At 41.8% G+C, this 11497-nt stretch overlaps 1 protein-coding gene across 1 annotated transcript; it reads left to right on the top strand.

The window, feature by feature from the left end:
- Nucleotides 1-532: 532 nt before the first annotated feature.
- On the top strand, nt 533-6886 carry LOC116650018 (uncharacterized). The gene is made up of 2 exons (XM_032433353.2): nt 533-6032; nt 6093-6886. The coding sequence occupies exons 1-2, from the start codon at nt 1244-1246 to the stop codon at nt 6542-6544; spliced, it is 5241 nt and encodes a 1746-aa protein (XP_032289244.2). The 5' UTR covers nt 533-1243; the 3' UTR covers nt 6545-6886.
- Nucleotides 6887-11497: the final 4611 nt, after the last annotated feature.

Below are 11497 nucleotides of genomic sequence, written 5' to 3' on the forward strand. Positions count from 1 at the left end.
CTCTGTCCCTTTTACTTTGGATTAATTCTTATTTAAAAGGTAGGACCCAAAGAGTAATACTGAGGTTGACTACCTCTAAAAGGGCTCACGTTACTTCTGGTGATCCTCAAGGTAGTCATCTTGGACCTTTACTTTTACTCTTTTTATAAATGATCTTCCCTCTGTTATATCACATGCCCGTGTACTCATGTATGCGGACGATGTCAAACTTTTTCTATCATACATTAGCCCCCTACATCATTCTCGTTTACAAGACGATTTGAACGCTATGCAACTTTGGTGTTCGGCCAATCAATTGCATCTAAATTGTTCAAAGTGTATGTTTATGACATTTAATCGTACTACACTTAAGCTTGTAAGTTATACAATCGACAATATCCCTTTGCAACGTATACTAACAGTTAAGGATCTAGGCGTTATTTTTGATTCTAAACTCTGTTTCAATCTTCACATAGATACCATTGTTAATGAGGCAAAAGGTGTCCTTGGATTCATTAAACGATGGTCTAAAGAGTTTAACGATCCTTGTTTGGTCAAGTAACAGCAGAGATAACACCGACGGCTGCGGACATCATCCAACAGCAGAAAATAACAATCATAATTACAGCCTAAGAGCAAATAGTTTTTTTTGCGCGCTCTTTGTAAGCTGCTGTCCACTCTCCTTCTGAATTGCTTTGCTTGCATTGCTGCCCTTCGCTCTAACCGGCGAGCGTCTTATTGGAGTTTCGTTTCGATTCGCTTTACATATTGTTATAACCAGTCAGTCTTTCGTTTTGATCGCAACCTAGGCACAACTAATTCGAGTTGGCTGCCAAGCAACAATTTAAAACTTATAAATTCTAATAAGTGCCCTGCGCGGCAAATAAATCCATTTGAAAACTAATCTAAGTGTTTGAATTTCGCTGCACAAGCAGTTAGAATTAATTGGTTGCAAAAAAGCTTGCAACTACACATTTTGGTGACCCCGACGTGAATTTTTCTTTCTTTCATTTTTTCTATTTTTTCTTGTACTTCGTTCTTGTCGTGTCAACGGACAGTTATCAGTTCGGGCAAAGCTGTGTGGTGAGCCGTTTGCTTGCGCATCTGCATACAGTTGGTTGTTATACATAAACGCCGTAGCAAATCCCCGCTAATCGTTGCGCGCTATAACCCGCTATACGCTATCTCGCTCGAACGAACACTTGCGCGATCAGACTTGTATTGTAGTTCGGCTGTGTGAACCTTGTTGTGCGCTACATTCATAATGTTTGATGAAGGTGCAAGTGCAAATGGAAATGATGAGGCGACATCAGCTAGTCAAGTGGCGGTTGGAACCCAGGCTGCTGTTTTTAAAATAAAGATCAAGAATTTAACTGATCGACTCAATAGATTGTCCTCGGAACTTGATCCCGCTCGACTTCGCGATGTTGATGACTACGAGCTGCAAGATTACATAAGCATGGCATCTGACTTGCAGGCGAAATTTGAGATAGTCTGTGATGGTTTGTTGGAGGTGGATCATGCCAGCGTTGATGAGGATCTTCAGACAAGTTTTGAGTCAACTATTAGGCAGCTACGGCTGTCCCTTCAACGCGAGCGCGGAAATCGAAGCAAGGTTCAGCAGATTCCGCATTGTTCCACCTTCAATTCAGCCGCAGCCGATGACTCGCGTTCTACCTTTGTTGTTCCAAACCACTCTCGATTGCCTCAACTTAAATTGCCGGAGTTTAGTGGAGGCTACACAGAATGGGCCGATTTCTCGAACCTGTTCACCACGGTCATTGACAAGGATCCGTATTTGACCAACATTGAAAAACTCCAGCATCTACGGTCATGCCTTAAAGGAACAGCGCTGGATACAATTCGCTCATTGGAAATTTCAAACGCAAATTATGCTGCCGCTTTAGAACTGCTTGATAAGCGTTTTAATAACAAGCGTCTTATTTTTCAGGCACACATCTCTGAAATTTTGGGTTTGAGAAAGGTGGACAAGGGCGCGACTGCACAGCTGCGCGAATTTTCAGATAAGCTCAACTCTCATCTACGTGCTTTAAAATCGATGGGCAGTGTGGAACAGATCGCCGGTTGCGTCATAGTACATACGTTGCTGCAAAAACTAGATAGCGTTACGCAGGCTAGCTGGGAGGATGATGCGCCGTTGGACGTCATACCATCATGCGAGCGGTTTACAACCTTCATAGAGAGGCGTTGCCAAAGGCTGGAAAATGCGGATCACGCTACGGCAATGTACACGCCTAGCTCCCAGGTGGGCCAGAACAACAGTAGTAGAAGAACGTTTGTAGTGACTAGGAATGGAACGAGTGCTTGTGTGTTTTGTGAAGTCGCAGGCCACTCTATTTATAAATGTTTGCAATTCGCAAATTTATCGCCCTTGCTGCGCCTTCACGAAGCCAAGCGGCTTGCGCTGTGCCTAAACTGCCTGCAAAGGGGACATCAGCTGAGAGTCTGCGGCTCCAGCGCTTGCAGAGTTTGTGGAAGCAAACATCATAGCTTGTTGCATCTTGGCAACACAAGCAGTCACATCGCTGCTTCTAGCCCAAACAATGCTCAAGATACCGAAACTTATTCGTCATCCCAAAACACCTTGGCGGCACTTTTATCTTCGCCTCTCACTACCGCCCAGCATCTCAAGCACGATGTGGTCCTGCTTGCCACTGCCGTCATCAACGTGAAAAATCGCGCTGGCTCCTTGGTGCCTTGCCGTGCGTTGCTCGACTCTGGGTCGCAGTTGCACATCATCACCTCTCGTCTTGCTCATCAGCTCCAGCTGCGCAAATTCAAGTCAACAGCAATCGTCTCTGGCATTGGTGATGCAGCATTTGCGTCCGATGGGTTTTCGGTCAACATCAATGTCAAATCTCGAGTGTCGGAGTACTCCACATGCATCCCGGCCTTGATTGCACCATCCATCACCGATAATCAGCCTGGCTTCACTCTTGACCCTGCATCATGGAACATTCCATCAAATATACAACTAGCTGATCCTGAATTCTTTAAATCTCAGCAAATCGACATGTTGATTGGAGCCAGTCTGTTCTTCGATCTGCTATGCGTCGGCCAGATTAAACTAGCTGCTGGACTGCCGATATTGCAAAAGACTCGCCTTGGTTGGGTGGCTACGGGAGGTGCCTCACATGCTGGAAAATCATCATTCATGGCCATGAGATCAATGGAGAATCCAGATCTGCTGGTTGACTCGCATCTGCAGCCTAATACACAGATTGATGAATTAATCCGTCGTTTTTGGGAATTGGAATGCTGCACCGACCCTGAGTCCTTACCAAACAAGGAGGAACGCGACTGTGAGGCACACTTTCAGGCCAATTTTAAACGTCTGTCGACTGGCGACTATTCAGTTCGTTTACCGCTACGTCTAGGCATGTATCCGCTGGGTGACTCCTATCAACAGGCGGTTCGTCGATTCCTGAACTTAGAAAGAAAACTAGACCGTAATCCACTATTGAAACCCCAGTATGCAGCATTTATCAAGGAGTATCTTGACTTGGGTCACATGTCACTTGTTACCTCAGCTGCACTGGGCCAATGCAAGTACTACCTGCCACATCACTGCGTGCTGAAGGAGGATAGCACTACAACCAAGCTAAGGGTCGTGTTTGATGGCTCAGCAGTTACTACCTCTGGACACTCGCTGAATGATGCACTGATGGCAGGTCCTACCATCCAACCGAAGCTGTTTTCGATACTGATGCGGTTTCGTACATTTGCAGTCGCCCTGACAGGCGATATATGCAAAATGTATCGATGCGTACGAGTCGAACCCGCAGACAGTTATTTTCAATGTATCTTGTGGCGTGAGTCTCAGCATCAGAAGATACAGATTTACAAATTAGACACCGTCACCTACGGCACAAAACCAGCATCGTTTCTCTCAGTGCGAGCTATGCACCAACTGGCCATGGATGAGCAGAAAACTTTCCCTATTGGCTCTGACATTGTTAAAAGAGATTTCTACGTGGATGACCTCATTTCTGGTGGTAGCTGTGTTCAAGAAGCAATTGAGATATTGAAACAAACATCTGGACTACTCGCCAAGGGGAACTTTAGGCTGCGCAAATGGTGTTCTAGCGACACATCTGTACTCCAAAACATACCGGAAGAGGATAGAGAAACGCTGCTTAAGTTTGACGATGGCAGTGACATCACGAAAACGTTAGGCCTCGTTTGGGATCCCGCTTCAGACTGTTTCCTTTTCTCCTTCTCTCCACTGAGGTTGCCCTCCAGACTGACAAAACGGTCAATACTCTCCGCAATTGCTCGCTTTTACGACCCCCTTGGTCTTGTTGGTCCCGTAATAACAAAATCGAAAATTTTTATGCAGGATCTCTGGAGAGAAAGGCTGGACTGGGATGAGAGCCTGCCCGTACACTTAAGCACAGCCTGGGTCAACTTCTGCGCTGATTTTGAGTATACTCAGCAATTCCAGTATCCCCGTCGAGCACTCTCATCAGACAGTACAGTGGAGATTCACGGATTTTGTGATGCCAGCCTAAGCGCTTATGGAGCATGCGTCTATACAGTCTCAAAGTGCAATGGCAACACCAGCGTGCGTCTCTTATGCTCCAAATCGCGTGTCGCGCCTGTGAAAACCATCACGGTACCAAAGCTGGAACTCTGCGGAGCTGCATTACTGGCTCAACTTCTCAGCGAAATATGCCAAATGAAAGTGTTCGACTGTCGGTATTACTGTTGGTCAGACTCTGCCGTGACTTTGGCTTGGATTCGCAATGATGCTTCGAAATTCAATGTTTTCGTTGCCAACCGAGTCGCAGCCATCCAAGAGCTCACCACTGGAATGGAATGGCATCATATTCCCACCGAATTAAACCCGGCGGATATAATTTCACGAGGAGCGCTGCCTAGTGAGCTCTTCCGGTCTCCATTATGGGCCCATGGTCCGAGTTTTCTCAGTAAGGGAAAGGAAGAGTGGCCTGCCTCCTGTGTACCTGTCGAATCCTTACCAGAACTTCGACACAAGGTACTCCTCGGAACTGCAGCGCAACCGGATCTCTCGATTGGTTGCAAGTTCATCAATTCGTTTTCCAAGCTGCAGCGGGTCTTTGCTTATGTTTACAAATTTGTAAATCGAATCCGAGGAGCTGAACTAACCGTTGACCACTTGCATCATGGCACACATTGGTTGCTGCGGTCAGTGCAAATGGCTACTCTCAGCGATGACTACAAGGCATTGAAGGAAGGAAGGCATGTCAAACCGTCTAGCTCAATGGCCTCTCTTGCACCATTCCTTGACGACTTCGGCCTACTTCGCATCGGTGGACGGCTGAAAAACTCGTCGTTGGACTTCTCAGCGCGACATCCGATTATATTGCCCCGTCAGCATCCTGTGACGCGAGCAATCATAGTTTACTTTCATAAACGAAACTTACACGCTGGACCTCGCGCTTTATTGTCTTCGATTCGGCTCCAGTACTGGCCCATTGGCGGTCGAAAAACAGTCTCCAGTATTGTTGCCAAATGCATAATCTGTTTTCGTGCCAAGCCACGATTGGCCGAGCATATAATGGCAGACCTACCAGCTGATCGTCTTAATACATCGTATCCCTTTATGGTCACTGGCGTTGATTACTGTGGACCATTTTACTACAAGAACGAAGTGCGCAACAGGCCACCAGTGAAATGCTATATCAGTCTGTTCATATGCTTCGCTACAAAGGCGGTGCACTTAGAGCTTGTAAAGGACTTGTCCACAACATCGTTTCTAAACGCCCTAAAACGTTTCATCCTGACTCGCTCTCGACCTTCAAGGATCTGGTCTGACAATGCGACAAACTTCGTAGGTGCCAAGAACGAACTAGCAGATCTGAACCGCCTGTTCCTGAGAGACGAGCATGTCAAGGCCGTTAACGAGTTTTGCCTAACCGAATCAATTGAATGGTTGTTCATCCCTCCTCGCTCTCCGCACTTTGGTGGACTATGGGAAGCCGCTGTGAAGACTGCTAAGCACCACTTTTATCGATCTGTTTGCTCTTCCATTTTGGATTTCGATTCGCTGCGTACGCTCGTCTGCCACATCACGGCAATTATTAATTCTCGACCATTACTTCCACTTTCAGAGCATCCAGGTGATCTTGACGTCTTGACACCCGCACACTTCCTGGGTACAGCGCCATCTTCATCATACATTGAGCCCGATCTAAGGCAGCTTAACTTCAATCGGCTTAATTATTTTCAGCGCGTCACATATCTCCAACAAGTATTCTGGGCCCGTTGGCGCGAAGAGTATTTGACGCTTCTTCAACAGCGCTCCAAATGGCGCACTCCTCAGCCTGGACTCTCCATTAACGATGTTGTCCTTGTAAAGGATGAGAATCTACCGCCGCTGAAGTGGCCACTCGCCAGAGTGCAAGAGCTGATCTCTGGATCTGATGGGGTATCCAGAGTTGCTGTGCTTCAAACTGCGACTGGAGTCATACGTAGAGCTGTACGAAAGCTGTGTTTGCTGCCCAAACAGGATGATGTTGAAAGCCCTTGCCTTCCAACGGGGGGAGAATGTTTGGTCAAGTAACAGCAGAGATAACACCGACGGCTGCGGACATCATCCAACAGCAGAAAATAACAATCATAATTACAGCCTAAGAGCAAATAGTTTTTTTTGCGCGCTCTTTGTAAGCTGCTGTCCACTCTCCTTCTGAATTGCTTTGCTTGCATTGCTGCCCTTCGCTCTAACCGGCGAGCGTCTTATTGGAGTTTCGTTTCGATTCGCTTTACATATTGTTATAACCAGTCAGTCTTTCGTTTTGATCGCAACCTAGGCACAACTAATTCGAGTTGGCTGCCAAGCAACAATTTAAAACTTATAAATTCTAATAAGTGCCCTGCGCGGCAAATAAATCCATTTGAAAACTAATCTAAGTGTTTGAATTTCGCTGCACAAGCAGTTAGAATTAATTGGTTGCAAAAAAGCTTGCAACTACACAATCCTTTTATAACAAAAGTTCTGTACATCTCTCCTGCTCGCCCTATCCTTGAATACTGCTCTTGCACAGTATAACAACAGCCAGGATCGTATTGACTCTATTGAGAAGCAATTTCTGTTTTTTGCCTTACGAGGTTTAAATTGAGACCCTAATCTTCGGTTGCCGTCCTACTCCAGCAGACTGCTTCTTCTCAACCTTCCGTTGTTAACCAACCTTAGGGCGATTCTCGGTGTTGTCCTTCTACATAGGTTGATTCTTGGCGACATAGATTCTCCTTTTCTGCTAGGCCGTCTTCAATTCTCTCTTCCGGCTAGACCAACCAGAAATTATCGCCCAATATTACTATCAACGTTTACAACAGATTACGCTATGCACAATCCTTTTCGCGTGCTATGTAAAAATTATAATAGTTTGCATCACGTTTTCTCTACCGAACTGTCTCTTCCCCTAATGAAATCGTTGCTTTCAGGATACCTTCGGGAAGTCGCTGACCATTCCCAGCTATGAGCAGGGGCATAGCTTGCCGGACAGGCTGAAAAATGTTCCCCCACCGGCGATTTCCCATTACTTTTCTCTTTGTCCTATCTACTTAACACTCTTTATCTAACATACTTTTTTTTTTTTACTTTACCTTATTAACAATATTCTTACTTTCTCTTTTCCTATTTATTGTATTTTCTTTATTAATATAGCAAATTAAGATAATTTTTAATTTTACTTGAGATCACTTTTTTCCTACTTACAACCTTCTGCTTAGATGTAGGCTCTAATAGCGTCACTGGCAAAATTAGCTGTGAAAAGCGGCACAGCTGGCCGGACTGGCAAATAAAACACCTCCATCGGTCGGTGATGCTATTTAGAAAATTGTATCCTTTAACTAGGCTTTTAGCATATAATTCTATTGTACAATCTTTTGAATAATGAGGAAGACACTCGTTTTGTCGACCATTAATAAATAAATAAATATAATAAAAATTACGTCTCGTTTTCTATTTTTCTAATCGTACAACAGAAGCGGAAGCGAAATACCACTATATTAACTTGGCGACGTAAGCAATTATATATGCACTGCGTAGATTTTGGATATATTTACAGGGTAGACGTTTCAAAATTATGATAGACTGTAACTGCGAGCTAGACGTTAGAGCTGAATATGTTTATAGTTCATTATTAAATTGTTATAAAAAGGCGACCTTAAATTGTTTGAGATGAGGAATGGAATAGTGTGTCGGAAGACTAATGAAAATATATTATTATTTGATGTACCTGAAATAATGAAAAACCACGTTTTGTATAAATACCATGACTAGTTGGGGCTTATTGGAAGAAGCAAAATGTAAGATATACTGGGTTTTTAGCATGAAAGCTAAAGTTATTATTAAAAATAGTTTAAAACGAATAGAATATTCACAGAAGACAGGAACGGAAGGTGGGATATCACACAGTATACCTAAAGGGGAAGAAACCATCTGACTTAAAGACATTACGGCCCAAAAGAGAATAGTAAAGCAAACAAATATGTATTTGCAGTAGTAGATGGCTTTACAAAATTTGTTCGACTGTATACAACAAAAATAACATATAGCATTAAAAGATAATTTTTGAATATTTAGCAGGCCGCTCGGTAAAATATTTAATCGAGGTAACCATCCGCAAGCGAATAGAAATGGAATGGTTTAGGTCCCATGATAGCAAAGCTAACTGAGCCAGAAAGTGAACAAAATCCAACATACTGCTTCCAACCTCCCGCCCAACCGACCGAGGGGCGCAGTCGTGAAACGTACGACACGAAATATTAACTGTTGGAGTAATGAGTGTTGAAATACACAAACACTCAGTCATACAAAAATACAATAACCAAGTAGGTTTTGTTATTTTCAGTATTAATACTGAAATGCTTTTATCGTTTAGAAAAGTAAATAAATAAATATTGAGATCAACTAAACTAACTAGTATTTTATTTATTTGTGTACATTTAATTATAAACTAAATATGAAAAAAAATATAATAAAATAAAAAACGACGAGAGGCGCAGTCGTGTAATTGTGTACATTTCAATATAAACTAATTATGAAAAAAAAAAAAAAATAAAAAACGACCGAGAGGCGCAGTCGTGTAACGTACGACTCGAAAAGCAAATTAAATATAAAACGAGAAAGAAGGGCTATCTTCGGCACGCCAAAGATCTAATACCCTTGCACACCCAACCTTTTCATAATGCTCATAGTGCTTTGCCCCTATCTAAGAAATACCAGTAAAATAGTAAATGCCGAGTTTGGTCAACATATCTTGATAATCAAAATGTTTTTTCATACGACTTAATTTTCGACCGATCATTCCTTTGGCAGCTATATGATTCAGCTGTCCGATATTAATAGGATTTTGCACATATATGAAGAGTAAAGTAAAACTAATAAATGCGGAGTTTGGTCAAGATATCTTGAAAAGCAAAATGATTTTTCATAAAAAAACTTAATTTTCGACCGATCATTCCTATGGCAGCGGTCCTATGATATAGCGGTCCGATATTACTGGGATTTTGCACATATATGAAAAGTAAAGTAAAACTAATAAATGCTGAGTTTGGTCAAAATATCTTGAAAAACAAAATGTTTTTTCATACAAAAACTTAATTTTCGACCGATCGATCCTATGGCAGCTATATGATATAGTGGTCTGATCTTAATAGGATTTCTCATATATATGAGGAGTAAAGTAAAACTAATAAGTGCCGAGTTTGGTCAAGATATCTTGAAAAACAAAATGTTTTTCATACAAAAACTTAATTTTTGACCGATCGTTCCTATGGCAGCTATATAATATAGTGGTCCGATCTTAATAGGATTTTGCATATATATGAAGAGTAAAGTAAAACTAAGAAATACCGAGTTTGGTCAAGATATCTTGATAACCAAAATGTTTTTTCATACAAAAACTTAATTTTCGACCGATCGTTCCTATGGCAGCTATATGATATTGTGGTCCGATCTTAATAGGATTTTGCATATATATGAGGAGCTTAGTAAGACTAATAAATGCCGAGTTTGGTCAAGATATCTTGAAAAACAAAATGTTTTTTCATACAAAAACTTAAATTTCGATCGATCGTTCCTATGGCAGATATATGATATAGTGGTCCGATCCTTAAAGGATTTTGCACATATATGAGGAGTAAAGTAAAACTAATAAATGCCGAGTTTGGTCAAGATATCTTGAAAAACAAAATGTGTTTTCATACAAAAACTTAATTTTCGACCGATCGATCCTATGGCAGCTATATGATATAGTGGTCCGATCTTAATAGGATTTTGCATATATATGAGGAGCTTAGTAAGACTAATAAATGCCGAGTTTGGTCAAGATATCTTGAAAAACAAAATGTTTTTTCATACAAAAACTTAAATTTCGACCGATCGTTCCTATGGCAGATATATGATATAGTGGTCCGATCCTTAAAGGATTTTGCACATATATGAGGAGTAAAGTAAAACTAATAAATGCCGAGTTTGGTCAAGATATCTTGAAAAACAAAATGTGTTTTCATACAAAAACTTAATTTTCGACCGATCGTTCCTATGGCAGCTATATGATATAGTGGTCCGATCCAGCTGGTTTTCACATATGTGCTGCGTGCAACAGAAAGAGGGAGTTCTGCAACGTTTCATTAAGATAGCTTTATAGCTGAGGGACTAGTTCGCATAGAAACAGACAGACGGACATGGCTATATCGGTCCGCCTGTGGTGCTGATTAAGAATATATATACTTTATGGGGTCAGAGATGTCTCTTTCTATGCGTTACACATTTCAGGACAAAATTATAATACCCTCTGCGAGGGTATAAAAACAAAGAACGATACAAACTACAAGTATGTGTACAAATACAATTACAAATAAAATATCTATCTACTTGCTAAATTGTTTAGAATAGGACATTTTATACGAGGAAGAGCAGACTCCGAACAGAATACTCTGTAATGCTTGTTATAGTCATCACAGAGAACCCTTAGCGGTGCTTGTCAGCACAGAAGAGTCAATTTCACCAGTAAGTAATTTATGAATATGAATAATTAATCAAAGAAGAAAGTTTAATCACATACGAGGATCCCAACTAAAACCATGAAGGGCAAACAAAAACAAACAATTTTGTCTATATTAGCATATTGGGTTGACCCGATACATGAGGCATCCTCAAGAATAGGTCGTACCAAAGACATATAAAGTGTTTGGTAGTGTACGGAACGACAAACTCCTTCGACCATCGCTTGATGGCACTCATAAGAAACCAATTAGGAAGGACTTTTATAGAAGGTCATTGGCTAAACACCAAGCCTGAAATGCATTAATTTCAGCTTGTAAGAGACGACATTATGCCATATCTTTCAATGCAAGGCATAATTTTACATCATCAGCATACTTTAATTCTCGAGAGTCTGACAGTATTGAGGGAAGGTCATTGATGAAAAAAGTAAGGACTAGCGGGTCAAGTTGACTATCCTGAGGAACACCGCAAAAAACACTTTTTCGTTTTTATCACTCAAAT

This window comes from Drosophila virilis, unplaced genomic scaffold (genome assembly GCF_030788295.1).
Source record: "Drosophila virilis strain 15010-1051.87 unplaced genomic scaffold, Dvir_AGI_RSII-ME tig00001725, whole genome shotgun sequence".
NCBI classification, from domain to species: Eukaryota; Metazoa; Arthropoda; class Insecta; order Diptera; family Drosophilidae; genus Drosophila; species Drosophila virilis.

Bases quoted from the DNA above. Each gene is read 5' to 3' on its own strand.
- LOC116650018 (XM_032433353.2), top strand. From the start codon at position 1,244: ATGTTTGATGAAGGTGCAAGTGCAAATGGAAATGATGAGGCGACATCA. The intron at 6,033-6,092 runs GTACGCTCGTCT...TTCCACTTTCAG, and splicing joins TTTGGATTTCGATTCGCTGC to AGCATCCAGGTGATCTTGAC.